A 27,374-nucleotide genomic window follows, 5' to 3' on the forward strand; every position below is an offset into this window, starting at 1 on the left:
TCGCTATCTGATCCATAATCTTTCGAGTGCCCCTTCTTCCAGCCTCCTCTGGTCCGGCTCCCAATCCGTGTCGATGCCCCTCGAAGCCTACCGTCGAGACACAAGGGCCATCAACTCCTCAAACGCCTCACGAACCACCGCCCGTTCAGACCGCCAGATCCCCTCGTCTCCGCGCAGCGGCAACTCCTCCCCCTTGCTCGCCCGAAGCACAAACCGCTCGGACGGGAACGCAAGCGCAGGCATCGTCTCCGCGACATGCATCCGCACGCCCTGGAGCACCTGCCGCAGCTGGCCCGCGGCCTTGCCGCCCCCGTGGCCGCCGTACGACACGATCATCGCGGGCTTCCCGCGCCACTCGTGGAAGAGGTAGTCGATGGCGTTCTTGACCACGGCCGGGTATCCCCAGTTGTACTGCGGCAGGACGAAGACGAACGCGGCGTGCTTCCGGACCTCCTGGCTCCAGGCGCGGGTGTGCGGTCGGCTGTACCCTGACGGCGCGGTGATCTGGGAGGGGATGTTGGGCTCGTCGAAGAGGGGGAGGTTCCATGCGGCGAGGTCGATGGTGTGGAGATGGGCTGGCGGCGGCGGTGGTGGTGGTGGCGCCGCGTGCGGGTCCGGGGGGGAGGGGGAAGTGCGGGTTTCGATGGTTTCGGTCACGAAGGCTGCGATCTGGGGACAGACGCGTGGCTGTCGTGAGGAACAGAGGATGACGCCGATGGAAGGTGGTGTCGGGGATGACATGGCAAGCTGGTGGAGATGGGGCGAGAAGATTTCAGCGGGGTTTGTGGGAAGCGGACGGTTCTTGTGTGCATTTTCACGGCGCAGGGGGATCGTCCGACTGAAGTTCCGCGTGAAAATTGTTGAGTGCTAGATAGTCGGCTACACACCGGTCATACAGGGTTCCGGCCTCATGATATTTTGGTGTTTCGGGCAGTTCAATTGAGATGGAGTTGCGCGCTGGCCAATAGGAAGTCGGCTTTTATGCAGCTAATAGAATAGCGTACTCGACTACTCGTACTATCCAGAAGAGAGCTACCTCGCTTAATAGCGCCGGGAGAGTTGACCAATCAAACTACGATTTTCGCGGTGAACTAAGTAGTTTGATTGGTCAACTCTCCCGGCGCTATCAAGCGAGGTAGCTTACTTCGATAGTACGACTAGTTTGCCGGAACCGCCTTCCTGCCCATGTCTATTCAACAAAAATATGTAGGTATCTCCCAATTTGCCTCGTCGCACAATGTGACTGTCTGGAGCTTAGAAACAAGGCAGACATGTCATGCTTCGGCATTCCGTTTCCCGGAATTCCGAGTACAAAAAACAAAGGACGCTATCGGCCAATAGAACACAACCTTCGACAAGCCGATTCCTTTTCAATACAATATAAAAACAACAGACAAACCTTGCTTGATCCTTCTAACCTGACATTTCACAGCATTCAAGCCTGTCTTTGCATCTCCTTCCAGCACAAGAAGAGACCTTTCATCTAATAACCAATCATGTCTGCTCCTCGCATTGCCACAATTGGAGCTGGTCCCGGAGGTCTGCCGCTCCCTCGCATCCTTCAGCACGATGGAAATGCAGTGTACCATTTTCGAGCTTGACCAGGATCGCTTCACCCGAGACCAAGGAGGCATAGCAGATCGGCATCGCGAAATGGGCCAGCTTGCCCTGCGCGAAGCCGGCCTGTTCGAAGATTTCCAGAACACTCGCTTCCCGCTGCTGAGGCGATGAAGTTGGGTGAAAAGTGATGGCAGAGTCTTCTGGGACGAGAACGACGCGAACGATGCCGGGACTGGCCATTCAGGAGAGCGACCCGAGATCGACCGCGCCAGGTTGCGTGACATCTTTTTGGACTCGATCCAATCTGATTCGATTCAATGGAATAAAAAGCTTATCCGCGTCGAATCGGCCGAGGCTCCCGATACCGAATACAATCTCCGTTTCGCAGATGGCGTGAAAGTGGGCTTCGACCTGGTGGTGGGTGCTGACGGCACCTGGTCCAGAGTTCGGACCCTTCTCACAGATCAGTTGCCATTCTATTCGGGCATCTCTGTGATCGAGTTGAAGGCTATGGAAGTCAGCGCAAAGAAATGGTGGCTCTCGAACCTCACTGGCCAGGGGAGTTGCTTCATGTTTGATGAAGGCCGAGCTTTGGTTTGCCAACGAAATGGCAACGACAGCATTCGGGTCTATGCGGCCGTTCGCCAGCCTGAGACCTGAGTCAAGGACTGTGGCATAGACTGGGACCAACGGGATCTCGCCCAAAAGATCTTCACCGAACGTTGTTTCGGCGATTGTCACGACGACCTGAAGCGTATCATTGCGGTTGAGGATTTGAGACGGGCTTATTCCGAGACCACTATGGATGCTGCCTGTTGGTTCGAAATGGTCACCACGCCCTGGTGTAACTCTCCTTGGGGATGCTGCACGTCTCATGACCCCATTCGCGGGTGTCGGAGTGAACGCAGCACTGGCCGACGCCCTGGACCTGTCAAGAGTGCTGCTGAAGCGAAAGGTCAACTTCGAAGCTGACCTACCCGACAATCTGGCCGACGCTCTACAAGAATACGAAGGACCCATGTTTGAGCGCGCGAGAGAAAACATGGAGAAGACGTGGGGCGGGCTGCAACACCACTTCAGTGCAAACGGGGTTGACGATCGCGTCAGACGGCTTCAGGGTAGAGCGAAGCAGAGAGAAGCGGCAAAGCTGGGAGAAGAAGCAGAGTTGAGGGAAAAAGCAAAGCGGTGGGAACAAGGCACGCTTCCGAGCCTCTCGCTCCAGCAGCGCGTTTGATACCGCATGCACGGCATTCGAGAGGAAACGGTGGGTTGGCACTCTGGGTTTCTGCTCCTGTTATAAGTAGATCTGGAGCGTCTGATTGGGAAGAATTATACTTACCATGTAGCCTACCATGCAATAAGGAAATTTCGCAACTATCTCGATTTACTGTATCCAACTATCATTGCGCAAACGTTCGAAGCAGCATACAGAGTGCGTTGTTCGAGCGTCTCGCTTCTCGGGTAGGGACGAGTCTCATCGACCAGGTCTTGACCAAGTCATGATAATTACCAGACCGGTATGCTCCGTGATCATCAGCCCTTCGCCATCTTGCTCTCGTCTCATCTCGTCCATCACCCTCGCACTCCGAAACCCACCCACGCGTAGCTCGCCCAAAACCTCCACGACCCCTCCTCCGTCTTCAAAATCCCCTGCTGTGGTCCAGATGCATCTGCGTCTCCCGCATCGTCATCTGCAGTTCGCGCTCCTTCGTCCTCAGGCCCTCGACTTCTTTCTTCAGGGCCGCGTTTTGGGCCTCGAGCTGCGCTTCGCGGGCCTCCAATCTTCGCTGTGGGGTAGGCGGTCTCAGTCGAGTGTGGATGCGTGGATGTATGTAGCAGAGGGGAATCATGTCTGGAGGGAGGTTGGGGGGGGCAGTGCTTACGATGGTCTGCTGGAGATCGAATATGTTGGCGTTCTGGGGCCCGCTGGCCTGATCGGCTGTTGTTGGCGTGGATTCTTCTTGCGCTTGGTCTGGCTGGGTTGAAGCTTTTTCGTTGAAGTCGGGAGGAGACGGCATGGTGTTTGAGTGCTTGAGTTGTTGGAGGGTTTCTTGCGTGGTCTGGAAATCCTTGAGGAGAGTTGGGAGATGGAGGGATGGAGGCTTTTTGAATGCCCCGAGCGAATACTGTTTGACTCTCGTGCTGGTTCCTCTGGCTAGATTGTGGTGACGTGGTGCAGTATATCTGACAAACTTCGTGATGCGCTGGCTGACGTCCGATCTCGTTGACAGCGAAGACATGTGAGTACCTGATCCCGGCAGCCGACGGTGACTGTGCCTTTGAAAGGATCAAAGCTTGCAACGTGGTCTATCGATCTGTGATACCGAATGTGAGTGTTTTCGCTCGGTCATGGGTTCCGTATCATGTTGCAGCGGTGCACATCTGCGTGGTTGGCTTTGGAACCTTGAGCCTATGGTCAACCAAAGCTCCATTATCGTAGCCAGGTCTCTTTCAAGAGATCCGGAAGAGCGACTCGTGATGTCGTCAACTTTCATCCCGGCAGGGATCAAGTTCGCCCAAAGTAGAGTACATCAGTCAGGGGCCCGTGCGGTTCTATAGCTCACACTGCACGCCGTGGCTGGGGAATCTCCGATTTCTCATCTGCATCCTTCGCAGTTCCAGCCTTCCCAGCCTTCGCATGACCGTCGTTCCTCTCCTTATCCGTCATGCGCATCACCATCATCTTGCCACTTGCCGAAGGACCCACCTTCTCGTCCACCATTGATGTTATAAACAGAACCTCTCAGCCAGTGACACAATTTGCTCCTCAGAGCGCATCGCGGGGCTCCAGTGCCATGCTCGATTACCCAGAGGTCTACTCGGTGTTCTTTATGCTGATCACGAAAATGAGATTTCCCCACGCTTAGCATTTCGGAGTCATCGCGGAAGATGGCATCGTCCACAGGTATAATTCAAGCAGATGCGAGTCTTGACTCGCTGTGAGAGGGGCTGCTAACAATAATATTTGATGTTCTCCCTACAGTCAATTGTGTAAGGTTGGAGAGAGAGAGCTGGAGAGCTCCTTCGGCGCATTGCGTAGGTGAGACTGTCGTCACAACTGAAGTTGCACGCTTTTGGGCATTGAATAAGGAGACAATGCTTCGATGGTGTTTTCTGCGCGGAAATGTTGAAGGTTTGCGCCGCTTCGACTGACACCCTTTTTAGGCACCTCACAGCGGTACAAATCTTGGATATTTCTGCAAGATCAGCACCAAGGAGGAGTTATCAGACATCTTTGGCGCCCAGGAATTAGTCAAACCGTGCAAGTTTTATGACCACCTCATACATCGACATAGAGTCTCCAAATAGTCAATGACTTCCACCGAGTCCAAAATCAACGTATCCCTCTGGTTCGTCGTCTAGAACGTCAATCGACCCACTAAAACCACTAGAATGGCTTTGTCGCAAGCCAAAATCAAGGGGTTTAGCAGCTAACTCAGATTCTCCCTGAACAAACTCAAAGGCTGTCCTTGCACGCTGACGCTGTTGTTCGATGGTCTCCTGACTGTCGAGAAGCGGACTAGTTTCCAGCCGATGTTGCTCGCTTCGTCCCGGCAGACCGCTCGATCGTAGTCTTGCATGGCACAGAAAGCGCAATATGTTGCCAATAGTGAGGAGTGCTGTGTTTGCGACACAGTCCAAAACACCGGATACAACAACTGGATACTCTATGTACCCTTGGGAGACTCGCTGTGATGAGGCATTGGATAAGAACAGGGGCTCGGCTTCGGCGGTAATCCATTTCTTCAAAACATCAGACATTTTAGATGCTTGATGCAGCAGCGAGTCTAATCGACCATCCCATCGCATCTGATGTATCTGATCCTTAGAAATCCTCGAACAATGTACGACCAAGCTTGGCAAGTCGACTAAAATAATAAGGAGCCGAGGCCGTAAGCCCAAAATTTGTGACTGTAAGTTCTGAAAAGGCCAGACTGGACTTTGTAATATGAGAGCTTGCCATCCTGGGGAGCGTAGGAAACAATGTTCTTTGGACTTCAAGGACTGACTACACTATATCAGAAAGAATAGACGTCAGCAGACTTTGTACGCACCTTAAAACGATAGGGCTAGTATATGTGGTACATACTATAACACTCAGCTGAGATTCTAGCATTGAGTGGTCGAAAGCACATGTATATCCGTGCACGCCACGAAAGAGGGAAAAGCGGTCGTTCCATGTGCAAGCTGACTCCATTGTCCTCTATCGACATTAACAACGAGCTCAAAAAGGTCAGTTACATTCAGCCGTATTTCTGGTCGATGGACGTTGCGTGGACAAAACTCACCTCACACATCTATAGCATAATTGATGCACATAAAGTCTCTGACTCCATCCGGAGAGACGTATCGCTAAGACAGCCGCGCAAAGAGGACACAGCTCTGACGTAATTCTGGTAAACACCAGTATGAGAGTTAAATGGAGAGCAATAGATGCCACAAAGACACGATACCGCGTTGTCGAGGACCGCATTGCGACCCATGCGAGCCGGGACAAATTGAAAGAATGACCCAACAAGCCACAAAGGAACCAACGTTCCCTTCACCTTGCTCTCTAAGCAGTACACCAGCGATAACCCAAGGGGATTACTCTCAAGATATCGAGGTACCTCAGGCGTGCGTAGCGCACTCTTTGTCATGGGGAGAAGTGGAAGTCTTCCACACGATTACTGCGCCATCAAATCTCACACCCTCCTCCTGCAGGTTCTGATCAATGTCATCGTAAATGTATTGTCTTCTAGCATTGTGTTCCGCCAATCGAGGAGCTTCGTCCACGAACTTCCACGAAGTCTTATACCCTGGGCAGATTCATCCTGCCCGAACACATTCTGAGCACGACGGCTTCTGTTCGCCGCACTAGATTGGCTGTTCTTTCAGTAAATTTCGTCTTGAACAACTGAAAAAGTCAATCTTCGACTGGACAAGACCTCTAGAGATGAAAGGAGACATGCCTTCTTTTTCCGTCTTCGACAATTAACGCAGCGATTGCTCGTGCGGGCACCAACCATATCAAAGCATCGACATGCCTCCCGTTTTTCTTGGTAAGACGAAAGATACGGGCAGAATAATCAGAGACGAAAGAGATAAGGATGGCACTGAGTGTTGAGGTCCGAGGAGTGAACAAGGGCCTGACACAGATTAGCGACAATGTCTTCTACCTTACTTAGGTAAGGATCCCATATCGGGACGCATTCGGCTTAGCGCGATGCCCTATCCATACGCTAAAACCGCGCCGAACCCATCTCGAATCAGGCGAAAGTAGGGAGTATCCGTTTCGTATTCAAGTGAGCACCTCCAAAGCGCGTCAAAACCGGCGCTGAACTCTAGAGATGAGCTCTCCACCCTTGCGCCAAGCTCGGCGCAGTAGTAATCAAGCATTTGAACAATCAGGATCGCGCTCAAGGAGACCGAGCGCTGGGGGCGGCCAAACAGGCATTCCTATGGCGAACTCGAGGGTAAGTTGCTCGTTGACCCTCTTAGTCGCGGCGCGAATGCAGGGGCATGATGCTAACGAAGGTTCTTAGATCGCCCAAAGTCGTATCGCTAATACCCAACCGACTTACGACTTTCTCGCGGGCAACTCTGTAGTTGCGCCCTCAGTGTCTGGGCAGCGGGAGCCATTGGGGCAGAGCTTCAGACAGTCCCAAGCCGCCAAGCCAGATATCGGCAACGAGGATCTAAGAGCGCAGGTCAAGACGCTGCAGTATGAGTTAGAGTCGTTCAAGCAGGAGAGGGAGCTCTCGAAATTGAGACATGATAAGGAGCTGAGAGATGTACAACTCAAGGCTGAGGAGGTGTTCAGAAAGGCACAGGTACGTTAGGTTCCTGCGAGATGAATGCAATCTACGATTGCTAAGAAGGGGGGTTGTCATGTAGGCAGAGGAAAGCAGTAGACACGTGCCCAACTACAAATACGACGCCCTGAAGCGCGAGCTGAAGGACTCTCAAGACCAAGCCATCAATCAGCAGAACGCGCTCGAGAAGAGGCTGCGGACGGCGCAGGAAGAGGGTCGGGTGGCGAAAGAAGAATCTGAGGAGGTGCAGACAGAGTTCGAAGGTCTGAGTCGCCAGCATAAGCATCAATTGCAGGAAATCGAGTCGAAGCATTCCACGTTGCAGAAGACATTGAGCGCTCTCCGGGATGACTTGGCGAATAAAGACTCGGCTCTACATACGACACAAGAGAGGCTCTCCCAGCGAGAGACTGAGACTGGACAGCTCGAGAGCGAGATCCTGAGGCTCAAAGCGCAGACTGTTGATGCGGATACTTTGGCTGTTATCAAAAGGGAGCTTTCCGAGCAGGTAATGCATATCAGGAAATTGGAATCTACGAATCGAGAGCAAAATGCTGAGTTGAAGCATTTCCGCCGTGTCCACAAAGCCATTGAAGTTGTGGAGGAAGAGAAGAGAGCGTTGGAGAACAGAGTCAGTCTGATGAGCGACATTGAGAAGAAGCTCAGGGAAGCACAGCTCCAGCGGCAGATACTCGAGGATGAACGACGCTCATGGACGTCGTATCTTGAGAACGAAGGTGGGACTGGCAAAATTGAAATTGACTCACCTGAAGACATGGCTAGAGCTCTTGTAAAGGAGCGACTGGAGAATGCGTCGCTTTTGCAAAGGATAGGAGCCGTACAGCCAGAGCTTTTGGAGAAGGATGAGATTATCAAGAGCCTAGAGGAAGAACGCAGCAAGATCCATTCTGAAATGGAGAAGCTACGCAGTAGCGGTGCAAGTGGTAATGACAGTCGAGCAAAGACGCGTCTTGAGCGGCAGCGGGCCCTCGCAGTCAAGGAGGTTGATCTACTCCGAGAGCAACTACGCACGTTCGACAGCGAAGAGCAGACCTATCATTCCGAGAATCAGTTCGATACCATCAAATCTCAACGTATCGCGGACCTCGAAGCTCTTGTCGACCAACACCGCACCGAACTCCAAACCCTCAACACTGAGCTCTCGACTCTCGAAAAGCGCGCACCTGCTGTACCGCAAAGCCCACTCAAGCGCCCAAGAGAGGAAGATGCAGACGATCACCAATTAGGCCAACTCTCACGCAAAAATCGCAAATTGCAAGACGCTCTTTCGAGTGCGCAATCCACCTATGCCCTCCTCCAAAGCGAACATGCCGCCCTGCAAACACAACTGTCCTCTCTCCAACGATCCGCCAAAACGCGCATCTTATCCCTCAGCTCAAACCCAACCGATTCCTTCGGAACCACAAAATTAAGCACCCTCAAAACCCTACGACAAGAAAACAAAGACCTCCTCGCCCAACTCGAGTCCCGCTATGACGCCGCTGGCACCAAAGTCGTTCCCCATAGTACTCTGGAAAGCCTGCGCCTAGAGATGCAGGAGTTGGAACAGCAAGTCAAAGACAAGGAAAAGCGCATGCTCCGCCTCAAAGAGATCTTTGGTAAGAAATCGCTCGAGTTCCGAGAAGCGGTGCTCAGCTTGCTGGGGTGGAAGACGGATTTTAAACCTAACGGGAAGGTCGCGTTGTCTCTGAATATGGGCAATGATAGTGATGAGGTCGAGGAGTGTATTATTTTCGATGGGGAGAATGGGACCATGAAGATTGCCGGTGGTCCGGACAGCGCTTTTGCGTTGCAGATCAGGCCGCTGATTAGGCAGTGGGTGGAGGGGAGGCGCTATATTCCTGGACTGATGGCGGGTATTATACTTAGCAAGGTTGAGGATGGGACACTTGCTATGTGAGGGTTGGTGGGTTGAGCGTACTCAGATGGATTTCGTTCTCAGACTTGAGCTTTAGAAGATATCAAATCACAAATTCTCCCTCATTTAAGTGGTCTGTCCCAACAGACGATTACTAAGATTGATAATACGAGTGCGACCACTAATTTGAAAATCTAGGCGGTCTGATTGAAGGCTCTTTGATGTGTGCTAATGGTTTGTAGTTTTTGTGTAGTCATTTCCACCCTCGATTGCCTTCATATGGATGGAACGTCTCCTCTAATCTCTGTCCTCGTCCAGAATTCTTCGGCTTGATACAATCTCACGCTCGATTGCTCAAGACATCCCCAGGCGCTCTGCACTCTTTTTCTTCGCTCATATCCTGCACTCATGGCACACTCTTCGCTTGAGTCCAAAAGTTCTCCATCTTCGCCCTTGCCAGCACATCCATCGCCTCCTTGTCTGTCTCAACGCTCTTGCTTCCCCATTTGCGGAACGCGCGGTCCTTTTGCTGCCCTTCAAAGAGGAGGGTAGTTTTATTAGAACTCAAATCCTTCAAGTTGCCTTCAGCGTCTAGGGACTCAAGCCAAGCGGCGCGAGCCTTTTGGTTTCCTTCCCTGACTGCTGGAATTGAGTTTTCGGTCCAATCTATACGATTGAGCATGAGCTTCTTGTAGGCTTTCACGCTATGTTCCCCCGATTCAAATAGTACAAGGCTGAAGGCGGGGGACGAAAGGCATAGACCTGTTCCACTCATCTGTTCCGCATTTTTACAGATTTTGAAAAGAAGCCTGCCGTTTGCCAGAGAGTCAATCTTGTAGACCGTCAGATAAACGCCCTTTGCGGCATCTTGGGCTTTCTTTTGTTCTAGCTTCTCATGCTTCTCTTCTTTTGTGAGCTTGCGGTCTTCGTTCATCTGATTGTGCTTGTGAGCGCGCTCGGCAATCTCACGGTTGACTTTGGCTTCGACAGCGGTTGGGTCCTTGACGGCGTCCTCTCCAAGCACGCGCATCATGTTCTTGAGCTTTACCTCTGCGAGAAATCCTCGGGTTAGCATGTGTCCTTTGGAAGGTAGGAAGCGAGACTGTGAGGGGACACTTACTTGGTGGGTCCGGAGGCAATAACCCAAGTCTAACCTTTGTCTGGTGCTCTTTGAGATTTTCCATCCTCTTCTGTCTTCGAAGCTTCGCCTGCTCTTTGGGAGTCAAGAACATTGGACGGGGGGCCGGCATCTGACTAGCAGAAGGGGGTTCTAAGAGCACCGGATGTTGGACGTAGAGGGTAATGATAGTGTCAGGAGAATCCAAGTCAAAGCCACGCCCATCGTCGCCGACAGAACCGTAATCTTTCCCTTTGACGATGTTCTCATCCCACCATTCAACATCTGGAGGCGGCAGAATGACGAAGTTTTTCTCCGAAGGATCTCCCTTTTCCAGGGCTTTCTTGGAGGTGGCTGCGATTCTCAATTTCATCTGCAAAAAGTTTCCAGCGATCAGCATCCCTTCGTTAAGACGCAACTGTGGTACGGCTTTGGAAAACACTAAGAGGAAAACACCCACTTCTTCAAGAGCTCGCTGCCTCCGTAGAGCCGCGCCCTGCTGGATATATTTGCCTTTTACATTGAAAGCTAAATCCCTCCGATTCCTCGCCTTCAGCGTCGCCGTATGTGAGCCTAGGCTGGCATCAAAATAGGGGTTAGTGCGAGTCTCGGTGGGGTCCGGAAGGGATAGGTCCAATTGCTTCTTCGCCTTTCCCGATTTCGAGGTCTGATCTGCTTTAGGCTGCACTGCTTGCTTGCTTTTTGAAGGTCTGAACTCCTGTTTCGCGTTCTCCATAAGCGCAGGATGTAGTTGTGTTCCTAAGCCGCCTTTCGCTTGAAGACTCCCATCGTCGAATTGAAAAACCGGAGAAGCCGTTCGCTGCTCTGAGACTCCACTGGTTTTCGCCATCGTAGCGGCTACTCGGGCCTTTATCTGTTCTAGCTTTGACATAGCTGAGGTTGCTGGTCCAGGCGATGATGTCTGCGGAGCAAGGGTCACGCCGTTTGTTCCTGCTTTGAGCCGCGCCGCCGCGGCAGCAGCTCTTGCCCTTGCGTCTGCGAGGATCTTGCTGACATCTGGCTTATTGGCTGCATTTGCACCAGGCACAGGCGCCGGAGAGCCATTATTGGATCGAATCTTCTTCTGAGCACCTTTGTCGTTGTGGAGGTCATCGTGAGGTCTCTTTAGGCTGTTTGAGGAGGTGTCTGCCATGTTGTATATCTAGCGGTGAGATGTAAATCAACATTAAGAGCAACTCACGTTTTAAGTCTGCTGCAACCAGTCAGGAGTCGTTAGAATGATGTGAAGGTGCAATGCTAGAAAGCATTCAAGAAGACAGGATGCTTTAGTCGAATTCACTTGGATGAATGCCAAGCCATGCTTATGGCCTGGCCCTACACTAGACCCTACTAGTATTAGGCGCTGCGGTCTGATTGTTGCTGCTCGGCAAAACATTGATCCGGATACCCACAAAATTCTGTGTCAAGCTCGCCGCAACGGCTCCGTCATTGTATGTCCGAACAGATGATATGGAAGACACAAACCACCATGAATATCTCACAGCCGATTGCTTCCTGCATTGGAAGCGTAGACTTCGGCTTCCTCTCCTCCGAGGACATCAGAGCCCTTTCTGTAAAGAAAGTCCAAAACCCTACGACATTCGATACCCTACTGCACCCCGTACCTGGAGGATTATATGATGCTGCCTTAGGCGCATGGAGTGACTATCCGTAAGGAGTTTCAAAATTTCCCCAGATCTGGGCAGGGTTTCGTTGCTAACAGCATTCTAAAGGTGCTCCACATGCCACTTGAATACCTATTCTTGCCCCGGCCATGTCGGGCATATCGAATTACCCGCCCCGGTATATCATGTCACTTTCATGGATCAGGTGTTGCGCTTAATGAGAGCGCGATGTGTTTACTGCGGACACCTAAAGCTACCTCGGACAGAGGTTGATCGATTTACATGCAAGCTGAGGCTCATAGAGCATGGCTTGGTACAGGAAGTCGAAGAGCTGGAAAACATTCACCTCAGATCAACAGCATCGAAGATCAGAGGAATGGAGGCAGACGGGGACAGTCAAGACTCCGAGGAAGAGGACGAGGAGACCCTCAAGCAGCGGAGGAACGAGTTTGTCACACGCGCAATCAAGAAGAAAGGTGGCAGTAAAAGCAGAGTCGCGGCTGCGTCAGAAAAAATTGAGGCTGTTGCTGAAGTCCGGCGAGCTATAATCAAGGAATTCCTTGCCGCTATCACAAAACCAAAGACATGCGGGAATTGTAAAGGTGTATCGCCTGGCTGGCGCAAAGACAGATACAGCAAGATCTTCCGGAAGCCTCTGGCTAAGAGAGACAAAGCAAAGATGGCGCAGGGTGGATTCAAGGTAGTCAATCCGCTCATCAGGGCTGCAAAGGAGCGTAAAGAAGCACGAAAACAAAAACGCGAGGAGAGAGATATTGATGAAGGGATCGTCATAGACTCCGACGAGATTACTTCAGAAGAAGAGGGCGAGGACATCGATATGCTGGAAGTTGAGACAGAGACAGCGCCTACTGCAGTTCTGGAGGAGTCCGCAGCCTTGAAACCGAGCAAGATCAAAGTGAAGGACGTTGGATCCGATCAGTATGTTAGCGCTATGGAGATACAAGCTTCTGTCTCGGAGCTCTTCCATAAGGAAAGGGAACTCATGGAGCTTGTGTACAACCATAAAGCGGCAAAAAGTACTGATCCGATCTCTGCGGATATGTTCTTTATAAAAACCGTCCTCGTGCCACCGAACAAATACCGGCCCGAGGCGAAGACAGGCGATGGCGAGATTACTGAAGCTCAGGAGAATCAGCTGTATAAAAACATTCTTACATCCTGCGAGCTCCTAAGTCAGATCAGCAAGGAGATAGATGATCTTTCTGCGCGAGACCCTAGGTACAAAGAACGTGACATGGTAGACCTTCAGAACGCATGGGTGCGGGTGCAGGAAGCTGTCAATTCCCTGATTGATAGTGATCGAAATCCCATTCAAGGTGCTGCTGCAAAGCAGAATGCCGATGGTATCAAACAGAAGCTCGAGAAGAAGGAAGGTTTATTCAGGAAGAACATGATGGGGAAGAGAGTCAATTTCGCTGCCAGAAGTGTCATCTCTCCAGACCCTAATATCGAAACCAACGAGATCGGAGTCCCTCCTGTGTTCGCGAAGAAGTTGACTTATCCGGAACCAGTAACGAATCACAATTTTTATGAGCTCAAAGAGGCCGTCCTCAACGGCGTTGACAAGTGGCCGGGTGCTGCTGCTATTGAGAACGAAAACGGTCAGGTCATCAATCTTCGGACCAAGAACTTCGAAGAACGGCAAGCTTTGGCAAATCAGCTCCTGGCTCCGTCAAATGCAAGTGTCACTGGCGCAAGAAACAAGAAAGTCCACAGGCATCTGAACAATGGAGATATCGTCTTGATGAATCGGCAACCTACCCTGCACAAACCTTCCATCATGGCTCATCGTGCTCGTGTTCTACCGGGGGAGAAGACTATCCGCATGCATTACGCTAATTGCAACACCTATAATGCTGATTTCGATGGTGATGAGATGAACATGCATTTTCCGCAGAACGAAATTGCAAGAGCAGAAGCCCTACAGATAGCGGACACAGATCATCAATACCTCGCTGCAACGGCAGGCAAACCGCTAAGAGGTCTTATCCAGGATCATATCTCCATGGGCCTATGGCTGACCAATCGAGACACTTTCTTTGATCGTGAAGACTACTATCAACTTCTTTACGGCTGTTTGAGACCAGAGGATAGCCAAATGGCGTCAGACAGAATCCAAACCGTCTCTCCAGCAATTGTGAAGCCCCGAGCTCTGTGGACGGGAAAGCAGATCATCACCACCGTCTTGAAGAACGTTACGCCCATCACTCATCCTGGTTTAACACTTCTCGGAAAGTCAAAAACTGAGGAGGACCGATGGGGAGAAGGGTCGGAAGAGGACAAAGTTATTATCAAGAGCGGAGAACTGTTGTGCGGCATTTTAGATAAGGCTCATCTTGGGCCCACTGGAGGGGGTTTCATTCACGCAGTATACGAAGCGTACGGACACACGATCGCTGGAAAGCTCCTCAGCATTCTCGGAAGGCTTCTGACCCGGTTACTGAATATGCGAGCATTCTCGTGCGGCATAGAGGATCTGTTGCTGACCGAAAACGGCGAGAAGACACGTCGCAAGCAGCTGCAAGCGGCGAACACGATCGGCCTGGAAGTTGCTGCCAAATACGTGACTCTCGACGGAAGCACAAAAGCCAATGACAATGAGCTAAGACTCCGTCTTGAGGATGTGATGCGTGATGAGGAGAAGCAGACAGGTCTAGATCAAGTCTGTAACTCACAGACTGCGAAGTTGTCCAGTGCCATCACAGCGGCTTGTTTGCCAAGTGGACTGCAGAAACCATTTCCTCGAAACCAAATGCAAGCGATGACAGTATCGGGGGCAAAAGGTACTTCGGTCAATGCAAATCTCATTTCTTGCAATCTGGGGCAGCAGGTACTGGAAGGCAAAAGGGTTCCCGTCATGGTTAGTGGTAAAACCTTGCCATCCTTCAAGCCCTTCGAGACAAATGTGCGAGCAGGTGGGTACATCACCGACCGTTTCCTCACAGGGGTCAAACCGCAGGAGTACTACTTCCATGCTATGGCTGGCCGCGAAGGATTGATCGACACTGCTGTTAAAACCTCAAGGTCAGGCTACCTCCAGCGCTGTCTGATCAAAGGAATGGAAGGCCTCAAGACGGAATATGATAGCTCAGTCAGGGATTCTGACGGCAGCATGATTCAATTTTTGTACGGAGAAGATGGACTCGATGTAACCAAGCAGAACCACCTCACAGACTTTAAGTTTCTAGCTGAGAATTATCTCTCGCTCGTCGCGCAGCTCAACATAAAAGAAGAATATGCTAAGCTTCCGGATAAGGGAGCAGCCGAGTATCACAAGACTGCCATGAAGAAGGTCAAGAAAAGCGGCAGAATCAATGTTGTGGACCCCTGTCTTGCGCTCTTCGACCCGGGAAGCTCTCTCGGTAGTACATCAGAGAGCTTTGCAACGGCTTTGAAGAAGTATTGCGACGCGAATCCAGAGAATCTGCTCAAAGACAAGAAGAAAGCTCCCGAAGCACCAATATCGAAGAAGACATTTGCTGCATTAGTCGATATCAAGTACCTGAAGTCCGTCATCGAGCCTGGTGAAGCAGTGGGCGTTGTTGCTGGACAATCAATTGGCGAACCTTCGACCCAAATGACGCTCAACACTTTTCATTTGGCTGGACATTCTGCGAAGAACGTTACATTAGGTATTCCACGGCTCCGCGAAATTGTCATGACTGCCAGCAGATCGATCTCTACACCGCGTATGACTCTGCATTTGATCCCAGAAATTGATGAAGATGCTGGTCACAGATTTGCGAAAGGGATCTCGAAGCTTACGATGGCAGAAGTCATCGACGAAGTCAGCGTCAACGAGTCTATTGGAGAAGGTATAGGGTTTGCAAGGGCGAAGATCTACAATGTCCGACTCGATTTCTTTCCCGCCAAAGAGTACTGCGAAACCTATGCCATCTCCCCCGTCGATGTTTTGCGCACGATCGAGATCAAATTCATACCCCTGCTGTCCAAGCTGATTAAGAAGGAGCTCACCCGGAAAGGCGATGCCAAGCTGCTCAAGCACAGCGCTGCTCAACCCGAAGTTGGCAAGTCCTCAGGCGTCGTGGAGGAGGCTCCCGCAAGAGCAGAAGCAGACCTTGAGGGTGGTGAGGATGATGAAGATGACGACGGGGATGATGATGCAACCAACAACAAGCAGAAGCAAAATCGCACCGAGGCCATCTCTTATGAGGCGCCAGATGAAGGCGAAGAAGCAATCGAAAGAGAAGCACAACGAAGAGCAACACCAGAAATGCCAGACGAGATGGAGGACGAAGGCTTTGTTGGAAGCCCGCGCGAATCGCAAGCTGAAGTCAGGAGCCAGGCAGATGAAGATGACAGCGAAGACGAAGGGAAGAGAAGGGACATGGCTAAAGCACGACTGTCAAGGATCCAGGAGAAGAGCTCGGACGTGACGCAGTTCAGCTTCGATGATCACGCAGCCCAGTGGTGCGAAATTCAATTCGAATATGATGTCTCAACCGCTAAATTGCTCCTCCTCCCTTTGGTCGAAAACGCCTGCCATAACGCTGTCATCCAAGCCATTCCCGGTCTGGGAACCTGCACCTACACACATGACGAGGGCAGAGACCCGGCGACGGGCGAGAAAATCAAGGTCCCCATCGTCATAACCGATGGCGTCAATCTTCCCGCCATGCACGAATACCAATCCATCCTCGACCCGCACCGCATTTTCACCAACGACATCGCGGCCATGCTCGACCATTATGGCGTCGAAGCCTGCCGTGCAACCATCATCCGGGAAATGGACGGCATTTTCAAAGGCCACGGTATCAGCGTCGACATGCGGCATTTGAACCTGATCGCAGATGTCATGACAAGGGCTGGCGGTTTTACGCCGTTTAATCGCATGGGATTGAAGAGTAGTGTTAGTCCATTCATGAAGATGAGCTTCGAGACTACTTTGGGGTTTTTGAAGGATGCCGTGCTCGAGAATGATTGGGATGATCTGAAGAATCCGAGTGCGAGGATTGTGATGGGGAAGGTGGGAAGGGTGGGGACGGGGGCATTTGATGTGTTGATGGCTGTCGAGCAGTAAGATGCCAAAAAGTGATGTATTGGCATCGATTTAAAGGTTGACTCTATCAAGTGGTTTTAGAGTTCAACGCATGCTGCTGCATAAGGTATAGGGCTTTAAACCTCAAATGTGCTAGCTTTGAAAGAGCTGCAATTTAAGATGCTCGATTTCAGCCAGGAGACTTGGACCTGTAAATGCACGGAATCTCTGAGCTCGCAGACACTGTCACTCAGCATCAGCATCCCGCATGAGTGCATCCATATCCTCATCCTCAAAGTCATCCCCATCAACTCCATTCTGCACATTGAAACGCCCATCCACACCATCCCCCTCCATCTTTCCCCCTCCGTTCCTCAACTCCCGAATCTTCTCCTCCTCCATTTTCTCCTTATGCCTCTCTAAATCCCTCAGATCCCACGTACTGACCCCCGCCTGATCTCTCTCACTAAAAGGCTGCGCCATCGTCCGCAGGAATTTCTTCGCGCTCGCGGTCGCCATATCCGTGCTTAGGCTCGTGTCACTATCAAGTAGTGCTTGGTTTATCCATTTTGGAAGCTGGGTGCGTTTCTTCTGGAAACGGCGGTCAGCGAGTACCATGATACCGTAGTCGTCTTTGCCACGGAGCACACGACCGAGACACTGAGCGGCGTGCCGCATGGCATCGAAAGAAAGAAAGTCATTCTCGCGGATGCGGTAGGTCTCGCGCAGGAATTCCAGGCGGGCTTTTAAGATGCGGGATTCGGTGTATTGGAAGGGCACGCCGATGCAGAGCACCGTTCTACCATAATGGTGATCAAAATCTATACCTTCTGAAACCTTGCCTCGAGCGACACAAAGTAAGATTGCGCCCCGGCCGTTGCAGCAGGCTGTGCGGTAGGTTTCGAGCGCTAGAGAGGTTTCTTGCGAGTCGGGCGTTTCGACGAGGATGAGTTTGTATTTCCAGATCTCATCGAGCGTGCCCATGCCTTGCCACATGCTGATTATGCTCTCCATGTATAGATATGAGGGGAAGAAAACGACAACGCCATCGGGGGTTAGTTTGCTGAACTCCAGTAAGAGAGTGCCGTAGTTGCGGACGACGCCGGGTTCATTGCGGATTTGGAAGCCGGATGATATGGCAGACTGGTCGGAGCCTCGCGTTACGATCATGGGTAGAAAGGAGCGTCGGGCTAGGGTCATGGAGTAGGATTCTTGCACGACGGTCGTAAAGCCGAGCATCTTTGGGTACATTTCCAGAGGAGAGATTGTGCCGGAGGTGATGATAACTGAGGAGAAGCGGTCAAACACGGGCTTGATAGCGATAGCAGCGTCGAGGCACGTGAAGTGGAGAATGGGGTTGGGAACGGTGGCGGTGTCCGATTCGTAGGGTTCGAGGATCAGGAGGAAACCTTTGTCGTAGGTTGCGGCGAGAGTGGCGAAGGTAGCTACTTCTTGCAAGGGTTGGTAGTCTTCTATGTTTGTGAGTTCCAGAGTGCGGACGAGGGAGGTTAGTCGTTCGGCGCAGAAGCGGAGAGGCTTTTTTTCAATGAAGGTTAGGTCTTTTAAATGTTGGAGGAATGAGGGCGGTGTTTCTGAGATGACATGCAAGACTTTCATTCGGGTCTTCAGGTATTCCACAAAACGTTTGAGGAAGGCGACAAAGTGCTCTGCTCGACGTATGTTACCGGGGACGGCTTCTTGAAGAAGATCATCTGGGAGTGCTGGGTTTGCCATGAATGCATCTTCTTCTCTAGCTTCATCTGCGTCTCGGAGACCCTCTACCAGCTTGGCATACTCATTCTGGAGTTTCTCGGCGTCAGAAGACCGCATTTCTGTGATCTTGCGCTCGAGATTGTTGGCCCCTCGTGTTGCTTTCCGTAAAGAATCCTCCGTCAAATCGATGCTCAACGACTCGATGCAAACGTTGTCGATATTGTGAGCTTCGTCGAAAACCACGATGCAGTCCTTGGACAGCTCTTTAGATACCCGTTCTGCAATCTTAGGATCGAGCAAATAGTGATATGAGTAAATAATGACATTGCAGAAAGGCATCATCCTTCGCGCAGTGAAATAGGGACATTGCTTATGCTTCTCCCCGTACTTGAGTATGCCATCGAATGTGAAGACGCCATTAGGTACGAGATTGTGAGGTTCGAGGAGATCTAGGTTGTCATGATACACGCAGACGTCAACATCCTCACCCCTCTCCTTCTTTTCTTTCACAAAACCAGCAGTCAAGCTTCTGCATCGGGCGTCAACTATTGCACCGCTTTTCTCTTTCTTGACAGAAGGATGAAGACACAAATTCTTGCGACTGGTCAGTCCAAGCCCACGGAACTCTTCTTCCTCGCCGAGCTGGTCTGCTCGGTACTTCATCAGAGCCTTCAATTCTGCCAGGGCTTTCTCGATCTCTGACATGGTACGAGAGCAGTAGATTAGCTTTCGGTGTTCAGGATAGTACTGTTGATAGGCTACGATCAGGGAGAGAAGTGACACTGTCTTCCCTGTCCCAGAAGGCATCTCCAGAACACAATGACCTCCTGCATCAAGGGTGCGTTTGAGGTCGCACATATAGGCATACTGTTCTGGATATATCCTAGGATATGGGAAAAGAACAGGGAGATCTTCGATATTAAACTTCATCTTGACCCCTCGGAGGCCACAACGGGCCACGACAGATGAAGACAAAGTTACCAGAGATGACCTCGCCGTCTGCCAAATATTGCCACCTGCGACGGCCTTAAATACCATTACTTTCCCAGCGCGTTCGACGCAAAGGCGCTAAGATAAGATTAGTTACCGCTGCGACACGCTCACACGGAAAATCTTATGTCCTCCAACGTCACTGTTTTACGCTGAAGTCTTGAACTTTCTCGCTTGGAAACCTATTCACACGGTGTCTACTCAAGTGCCATGGGAATTTGCAAACTTTTGTTCCTTTCCTTACTACTCAACGCTCCTCCTATCCCACGAATCTAAGCCACGGGCTCACATTACCGAAGCCATGAGTAAGAAGGCATTCAAATCGCAGGCTTCCAGCAGCCGGGTTGTCTCTGGAGCCTTTGGAGGAGATGGCGCAGTCTTTGGTAACAGTGCAGGGACTTCAGTCTTTGGAGCCGTCCCATCGTCACCATTGTCATACGTCTACGAGCCACCAGACTTGAGTGGATTTTCGGACCCAAACGTCGGAGTCGCCTTCAAAAATCTCCAGAAGAAAGATGGGACGACGAAAGCCAAGGCGCTGGAGGACTTACAAGCCTATGTCGCATCGCTTGGAGCGAAGCCGGGTGGAGTGGAGGAAGCTGTGCTAATGGCATGGGTGGGTCCCCCTCGAAGGGAATGCGCTTCAGATTTACAATATTTTGACGTTGCATAGGCTAAGATATATCCTCGCTCATCTATCGATTCCTCTCGTCGGGTACGCCAGCTTGCTCATACTTTGCAAGGGCAATTGGCAATCTCCTGCGGCAAACGAATGGCGAGACATATGCCTAAAGTCGCTTCTTCATGGGCAGCAGGTCAATTTGACAATGATAAATCCGTCAGCCGAGCTGCAAACGAATCTTTCAAACAAGTGTTCAGCTCGGAAGAAAAGATGAAAAATGTGTGGCGACTGTATCAGGTCTCGATACTAGAGTACGCAAGGGACGTAGTCGTGAAGGAGACTGCGAATACGTTGAGCGACGAGCGGACGACTAGCCCTGATGATTCTTCTGCCAAATACTCGAGAGTAGTTGGTGCATCTTTAATGATGGTGACGAATCTTATGGAGAGCATTTCCGAAGCTGACATTGAAAAAGGTCGAGCCCTTCTCAATGAGTTTTTGAATGAAGATAAACTTTGGCAATTCGCATCTCACGGTGATGCGTTTGTTCGTCGTGCCTTGTATCGGTTGCTGGGTACGGTTTTGGTAAGGTACAAGGACATCCTGAACCCGTCGACCATCTCTGCTAGTGTGCTCGTGTCAGGTCTCAATACTACTCAGTCTGGTTCAGCGTTTGACTATGCCAAAGTCCTTGCACTACTTTCTGTTGAAATACCAGATGTCTGGACGACATACTACCCGGGTTCAGGAAAGAAGTCAGCAGCAAATCGCTTATGCCATTTTCTCAGGAAAGGTTCACAAGGGGGACCTCCTGATTTCTGGTCTCAAATTGCAGCGTTGCTTTTGAATCTCCCACTATCGATACTCTTAAGATCTGCGGATCCGGAGTCTAACCCAAAGGTTGTTGGCGAGAAGGACTCACCCACGCCGATTCTGAACGCTTTGCACGAAGGTCTCAATAGCAAAGACGAATCGCCTGCGAACAGATTCGCTGCTTGGAATGCATATCTGACTGCTTCTGACGTTGCTCTCTCTTCCTTTTCCGATGCAGCCACTCGGCGCCGGATCGTAACATCCTCGGTCCTGCCTATACCGGCTCAATATGTCAGACCATCATCTGACGATTCTCGATGGGCAGTCACAGGTGCACTAGGGCAAGAAGTGTGCGTCCGAGCCTGCAATCAGGCCATATTGCGAGACGCAGGTTCTTTTGAAGAAGAATGGAATGCGTTGTCCAGTAACATCGTTGAGGATTTCAAAACCTCTCTTCCAGAGCAGGCTAAAGATTATGTAAAGTCTCAAGATTCGGTCTCCGCTGAGGTAGACAGGTGGTATTCTCTGCAAGCCGCTTTATTAAAGGGAAAGGGGCAAGACATCACGGGTATAATTTTTAAACAGACAGTAGCATCAGAGATCATTTCCGCCGTTTCTGTCCTGCAAGCGAGGAATGGAAAGCCATACGGAGCGGCAGCCGCTTTGGAAAAATTGATACAGAAACTCCCCGAGATCGTGCTCAGCGATGAGGGGTGCAAGGCTGAGATTGTCACATTCGTAAACGACACTCTTCCAAATCTACTCCTTTCACCCTCTGCCAAGTACCTTGTCAGGATTTTGAACCATTTAGATGGTTCTTGTGATCTCAGTCGAAGCTATGATAAGTGTATGCAGATGCTAGCTGAAGCACCTGAATCGGCATCAAAGTCAATCGCTCTAGAGAGCTTTATCTCAAGCCCACGTCTTGCTACCATCGAATCCCTGTTCGGGATGGTAATTGCTAATTTAAGTCAAGCAATTAGAGACGATAATTCAATGAGTTGGAATATCGTAATGGCTGCGATAAGCAATCCAGTCGCTCCCAAATCACTTACAGACGAGATTTTCGCAAACATGACTGAGGGTCTGTTGGTCGGCCCGAAGAGTGTTACGAGTCTTCATGGCTTGGAGATGACAATCAAGCACAATTCGGGCAAACTGACAGAATTCGCACGGTCGCCCAAAGGCTCAAACCTCCTTTCCAAACTGCTTCTCCTGGCCGACTCGCCTGATGACGGGATTTCCCAGCGTGCTAGGTATACGAGCTCCACGATAGAAAAGGCATTGGCGACTCAAGGCGGCGCCGGTCAAGCCGCGAAGTCCTTGATCGAGATTGTCAACAAGGGTCTTGATACTGCTGAAGCAAGTTCTATATCGTATGTTGACCATTCTCGGAAAAACGTAATGGAGGCCCTAACAGAACAATAGGACCGATGCCCTTGTTGCTCAAGCACGGAAGGTGCTGGGGAGTGCTCCTTCCAGCGACATGCCAGCAATGGTCCAAGAGTTGTTGCCCAACGTCACGCAATGGAATGCTGCACTGGCGCCGTTCATCTCGCGCGTTCCAGATCCATCCCTAGCAATCACGAACGCATTCGGTGGCTCACTGTCCATGATCTCGCCCACTCCATCCGATTCAATCAAGCGAACGCTATCTCGAGATGGAGAAGGAAATTCTGCCGCGCTGCGTATGGCTCAATACACGACCCAAATCATCAAGAGTACGGGCATTTTTAACAGCGCTACACATGAGCAAAAGATCACTGTCTGCAAATACATGGCTCTTTTCCTACAATTTGCGAGCGATAACATCAGCGTACCCGGGTCAATGCCCCTTTGGGAGTCCGTCGACATAGACACTGAGCCCGAGATAGTCGACTTCGTCGCTGAAGCTCAGAGCTTGTTTGGAGGCTGGTTGCACAGCAAGGATTCGTCGACGTCAGAACTCATTGCCGAAGTGCAAAAGCAGCTCCTTCATGACTCTTGCGGCCTTATGACTTCGTCTTATTACAGCGGCAGAGCATATTCTGCTCTGACTGCAGAAGTCGCTGAGTTGCATAGTCTCTCGGCACACACCAATGATGCTGATTTGCTGAAAGGGTTTCGGAGATCGAATGATGCCTTCGTTGCAGCTGCGTATTTGACATCTGCTTCGGAATCGGAAGAGCTTTTCAGACTCTGCAATTACCTTCTGACTGATTTGACAGAGTACGATTTTCGTAAGAACCTAGCAGAAGGTATGTCAACCATCGTCAGGCCGCTGGGTGCTTATGGCTCACAGTAACAGGAATGCGCAAATTGTGCTTAGTTGGTTGCATTCTCTCGAGAGCGCAAGACTATGTCAACGACATACCACAACAACGTTTGGTCTTCTTTGTCCAACACTTGATTGGACAGCTCGAGACTAGCGTCTCATCGTTCACTGTTGCTGGAGGGCAAATAATGGTTGTTCTGTCGTTCATTCTTCCCGCGGTGAAGGAAATATATGGCCCTTTTTGGTCAGTAATTCTTGACGAGATACAAAAGGCTGGCATGGAAGCCGATCTTTACGCGCTTCACGCAAGCCTGAGACTTCTGAATTTATTACGACGACCGTATATGCTCGAGTCAAATGATGACTTACTTGACGCTTGGAGCGAGAAAAAGACGGCCATCGCACGATGCTTAGTGGATTTATTGTGGCAGCTCCAAGGTAAGCGTCCTGCCTTCTTTGTGTGAGTTAAGGCATCCTGCGCCTGCGATGGCTACAATTCTGCCGTTCGCAATGATCTGGATATCAATTCTGTGTAACTTTCACCGTTGCTGACGGTATGATCTCGCGGCAGGTTACCCAGATGACTCACATCAACCACGACGAATAGTCAACGAATTACTGAAAAGACTGCTGGTCGATTTGGCTCAAGACGTGAAAGTCGAGGTACAGGACCTTTGTCCTGTGATCGCTTCAGAGTCTGCAGCCCTTCAAGAGGCTGCATACGAGCTTTTGCATTCGAAAATACCTGCGAACCAGGAGCAAGTATCCGTTGACAAAGCCTTGTCGAATGATTTTGTCGCAAAATTACCAGAGGAGGTTGTGTCCTTGATCCTTGCACCGCCATCAATAGCGTCCATGGCCAAGCACAATTTCGAACGAAACATACCACCGTCGCTACGCAGCTACATTCTCAGCTGGCAGATTACCTTCGACCACTGGGAAAAGGCAAGCTACAAAGTACAAGCGGACTATGTTGCCGCACTCAAGGAAGGCACATACACGCAAGACTTGTTGGGCTTTATTTTTAACGTTCTCGTAAATGGGAGGCAAAAGCCCGTTGATGCCTCGAGATATGACTTTCAAACCTCCGGTCTGGGAGCCGACCAGACCCCAGAACAAGAGACCCACGGGGCCCTTATCCACCTCTACTATCTCTGTTTGCGGAGGCTACCCTCAATAACCAAAGACTGGTGGCGGGATAGTACCTCCCGCCAGCTCAGTATAGCCGTCGAGTCCTGGACTCAAAAATACATCTCCCCCCTCGTCATTGCCCAAGAACTCTCAGTCATCAGCGACTGGGCCCCCTCACAATCCACAGCCGACCAACCAATGACTGTCAAAGTCTCTCCCTCCGCTCGCGAAATTACCGCCTCAATCCCCATTGACGAACAAACCATGACCATTGCCATCCGCCTTCCCCCGGCCTACCCGCTCGCCCGCGCAGAAGTTGAGTCAGTCCATCGCGTCGGTGTCGCGGAGAAGAAATGGCGCTTCTGGATCATCAATGCCCAAGGTGTTATCAACTTCTCTTCTGGCGGCGCTGGCGAGGGGAATTCGATCATCGACGGCTTGATGGCGTGGAGGAAGAATGTGACGGCTGCTATGAAGGGGCAGACGGAGTGTGCCATTTGCTATAGTGTTGTTAGTGCGGATCGGCAGTTGCCGAGTAAGAAGTGCTCGACATGCAAGAACACATTCCATAGCAGCTGTCTGTTCAGGTGGTTCAAGAGCAGCAATTCGAGCAGTTGTCCGTTGTGTAGGAATAACTTCAATTATAGCTAGGAAATGTGTCTTTGCCATTGGTGGAGTATGGAACCTTCGAGCTGGCGAGAGTTGAAAAGCATTGGGGGCTTTACGATTAAGAAGGCAAGACCCTCATGGTCACAGACGTTGGGTTATGAAGCGTGCTAGTAGTCAATAGACAAGATTTGGTTACTAGCCTCTGACGACGCCCAGGAGCTAGACGCACTTCCCTGAGGTATTTTCCCGTAGTCCATAATCATTGTTCTGTGCCATGACCGAGCTTGGTCATTGAAAGGGTATATTGCTATTGTACAGAGCTGTCATAAACCTTTTTCCTCGTGATCCTGAACCTTCCCAGAGTCCGAAATGCCTGATTTCTGAGCGCCTCGCTTTTGCCCTTCCCTGTACTTCCCCCATTTCTCCATCGAGTACCTCCATGCGTTCCGAAAGCCCGAAGTAACAATTCCTTTAGTGCTCTGACTCCAGCTTGGCCATTTGATAATCTTTGTGATCGCCGCACTGACTTCTTTATTGAGCGTTACCTGTTCATCACCAGCTATCCTTTGCTCGAAAGGACCGCCTTGCTTCCGCTTGATCCTCGAAGGATCCTCGTCGTTGGCTTGATCCATCATCTTGTTGAACTCGAGCCGCGGAATCTGGTATTTGGACTGATACTGGAAATAGAGCTTCTCTCGAAAATTCTTAGGTAGGCGGCGAACCATATTTCCTCTTTTTGTAGGATCCATGTCCTGTACCAGCGTGGCGTCAGTGTCAGGATCATCGACCCATGCGGGCGAGCTGCAGCGCGAGTCTTGGAACGAGACATTAGGAAGGTTTTCGATCAGAGGAGCGTATAAGCGACGGAAGTTGGGCAGCTGGTGTTTGACAATATTCGAGACTTTGTTCAAGTTCTCCCCCCCTAAAGACATTCGAGGGTCACCGAGGTATGAGATCCCAGCGATCGTTTTGTAGAGGTCTAGTTCGGTGAATTTTGGCGGTAGGAGAAGAAGCGCAGTGCGAACGGCGGATATAAGATTGACCTGATTAGCCAGTCGGACACGTGGATCGTCACGGAGGATCTTGACAGGCTTTTGCAGGCGTCCTGCTAGGTAAAGAGTGTCCCATGTAGAGAGGTCGCGGCACAGCGTATCGAGATTGACGACACCGTATTTGATTAGGGTTCCATTGACGGTCACATAAGGATTGTAATAGACACCGGCCCCCCAATTATCTTGTACCCGGGAGACGAAAGCAGACCCCAGAGAGCCGACCGCTGAATAATGATCGCGATGTTCTTGCAGATTCATAGAATGCCAATGTTGAGTGTATGAAACGCCAAAGATAAAGTCTATCATCTTGCCGTTGCCTTTCTGCACCGTGGATATGGCTGGGCTCGGGTTTGGATGCGGCTTTGTAGGCCTCGACGAGCTCGAGGCAGTCTGAGGGAATACGCCAGAGCCGTAAGCAAAGGCATACCGAATTGGTGCTCGGAATTTCCACAAGATCTGCCGCAACGCTTCTTTGAATTCATCGTTGATCACAATATGTTGATTGATGCCAAAGTTATCGGACGGAAGGTCTTTGAAGGCCTGTACATTATAGTCGAGGTTCTCGTCCCAGTCTGGTGGCATGTCAATTGGTCGCGCTGACGATGTCTGTGAAGGGTTTGGGGTCGGTCCTGAGGAGGCTGGGGAGGTGCTGCTGCCTGAAGTTGGGGGTCTTTCGGACTTTGATGTAGACGTATCACTGCCTGTGCTGCTAGAAGCAGTAGAGGCGAGTCGTTGGTATTGATGCTGTGTACTCCGGGGCGTCCGATACTGCCATCCTACTCTTACCAGCCCGAGGCTGGAATTTGTCTGTCGCCTAAACCCATGGCACTGCTAAACAGTCATCGTTAGCATAGGCTCGGAGTCAGGAGAGTCGGGTAAGCGGGAAGAGCGAGGACCTCACTGGTACTAAGGTTCTCTGCATTGTAAACAAGGACAAAAGTTCAAGTGCCAGAATGCTCTATTAGTGCTATCGCGGATGGCCAGAGATCTCTAATAACCTGGGGATGCTCGAGCACTCCATATGCGATGATACGGAGCACGGATGAAGGATCCTTGACTGCTAGGAGCGTTCTGAATATTTAATGCCTGTTGAGCTGGCCTTGACATTAAAAGCTCGCTCGCTCGGCCTTTCTGCGGCTTTAGCAAGATCAGGTACTAGCGTAATTAAAGGCACGCTAATCAGACCGCGCGAGC

The 27,374-nt window shown here is 50.9% G+C and overlaps 10 protein-coding genes across 10 annotated transcripts; 5 read left to right on the plus strand and 5 right to left on the minus strand.

Annotated features, from left to right (window-relative positions):
• Positions 1 to 87: 87 nt before the first annotated feature.
• HO133_010937 (uncharacterized protein) lies at positions 88 to 741 on the minus strand (the record flags this gene model as incomplete). Its single annotated transcript, XM_037301786.1, has 1 exon — positions 88 to 741. One exon carries the CDS (start codon positions 739 to 741, stop codon positions 88 to 90), a length of 654 nt encoding a protein of 217 aa, XP_037153420.1.
• An 828-nt stretch (positions 742 to 1,569) lies between these two features.
• Positions 1,570 to 2,220, plus strand: HO133_010938 (uncharacterized protein; the record flags this gene model as incomplete). The annotated part of the gene is made up of 2 exons (XM_037301787.1): positions 1,570 to 1,685; positions 1,734 to 2,220. The coding sequence occupies 2 exons, from the start codon at positions 1,570 to 1,572 to the stop codon at positions 2,218 to 2,220; spliced, it is 603 nt and encodes a 200-aa protein (XP_037153421.1).
• Positions 2,221 to 2,365: 145 nt separating this feature from the next.
• HO133_010939 (uncharacterized protein) lies at positions 2,366 to 2,794 on the plus strand (the record flags this gene model as incomplete). Its single annotated transcript, XM_037301788.1, is given in 2 exon segments — positions 2,366 to 2,662; positions 2,678 to 2,794. 2 exon segments carry the CDS (start codon positions 2,366 to 2,368, stop codon positions 2,792 to 2,794), a joined length of 414 nt encoding a protein of 137 aa, XP_037153422.1.
• Positions 2,795 to 3,200: 406 nt separating this feature from the next.
• On the minus strand, positions 3,201 to 4,282 carry HO133_010940 (uncharacterized protein; the record flags this gene model as incomplete). Its single annotated transcript, XM_037301789.1, has 2 exons — positions 3,201 to 3,831; positions 4,125 to 4,282. 2 exons carry the CDS (start codon positions 4,280 to 4,282, stop codon positions 3,201 to 3,203), a joined length of 789 nt encoding a protein of 262 aa, XP_037153423.1.
• Positions 4,283 to 6,890: 2,608 nt separating this feature from the next.
• Positions 6,891 to 9,276, plus strand: HO133_010941 (uncharacterized protein; the record flags this gene model as incomplete). Its single annotated transcript, XM_037301790.1, has 3 exons — positions 6,891 to 7,016; positions 7,086 to 7,373; positions 7,438 to 9,276. 3 exons carry the CDS (start codon positions 6,891 to 6,893, stop codon positions 9,274 to 9,276), a joined length of 2,253 nt encoding a protein of 750 aa, XP_037153424.1.
• A 364-nt stretch (positions 9,277 to 9,640) lies between these two features.
• HO133_010942 (uncharacterized protein) lies at positions 9,641 to 11,504 on the minus strand (the record flags this gene model as incomplete). Its single annotated transcript, XM_037301791.1, has 3 exons — positions 9,641 to 10,284; positions 10,355 to 10,724; positions 10,812 to 11,504. The coding sequence occupies 3 exons, from the start codon at positions 11,502 to 11,504 to the stop codon at positions 9,641 to 9,643; spliced, it is 1,707 nt and encodes a 568-aa protein (XP_037153425.1).
• An 848-nt stretch (positions 11,505 to 12,352) lies between these two features.
• HO133_010943 (uncharacterized protein) lies at positions 12,353 to 17,038 on the plus strand (the record flags this gene model as incomplete). Its single annotated transcript, XM_037301792.1, has 1 exon — positions 12,353 to 17,038. The coding sequence occupies one exon, from the start codon at positions 12,353 to 12,355 to the stop codon at positions 17,036 to 17,038; it is 4,686 nt and encodes a 1,561-aa protein (XP_037153426.1).
• Positions 17,039 to 17,242: 204 nt separating this feature from the next.
• HO133_010944 (uncharacterized protein) lies at positions 17,243 to 19,639 on the minus strand (the record flags this gene model as incomplete). The annotated part of the gene is made up of 1 exon (XM_037301793.1): positions 17,243 to 19,639. The coding sequence occupies one exon, from the start codon at positions 19,637 to 19,639 to the stop codon at positions 17,243 to 17,245; it is 2,397 nt and encodes a 798-aa protein (XP_037153427.1).
• Positions 19,640 to 20,000: 361 nt separating this feature from the next.
• Positions 20,001 to 25,148, plus strand: HO133_010945 (uncharacterized protein; the record flags this gene model as incomplete). The annotated part of the gene is made up of 6 exons (XM_037301794.1): positions 20,001 to 20,315; positions 20,373 to 22,510; positions 22,563 to 23,371; positions 23,422 to 23,826; positions 23,960 to 25,029; positions 25,092 to 25,148. 6 exons carry the CDS (start codon positions 20,001 to 20,003, stop codon positions 25,146 to 25,148), a joined length of 4,794 nt encoding a protein of 1,597 aa, XP_037153428.1.
• A 303-nt stretch (positions 25,149 to 25,451) lies between these two features.
• On the minus strand, positions 25,452 to 27,102 carry HO133_010946 (uncharacterized protein; the record flags this gene model as incomplete). The annotated part of the gene is made up of 2 exons (XM_037301795.1): positions 25,452 to 27,011; positions 27,082 to 27,102. 2 exons carry the CDS (start codon positions 27,100 to 27,102, stop codon positions 25,452 to 25,454), a joined length of 1,581 nt encoding a protein of 526 aa, XP_037153429.1.
• Positions 27,103 to 27,374: the final 272 nt, after the last annotated feature.

This window comes from Letharia lupina, assembly GCF_014066315.1.
Source record: "Letharia lupina isolate WasteWater1 chromosome Unknown contig_9, whole genome shotgun sequence".
NCBI lineage: Eukaryota > Fungi > Ascomycota > Lecanoromycetes > Lecanorales > Parmeliaceae > Letharia > Letharia lupina.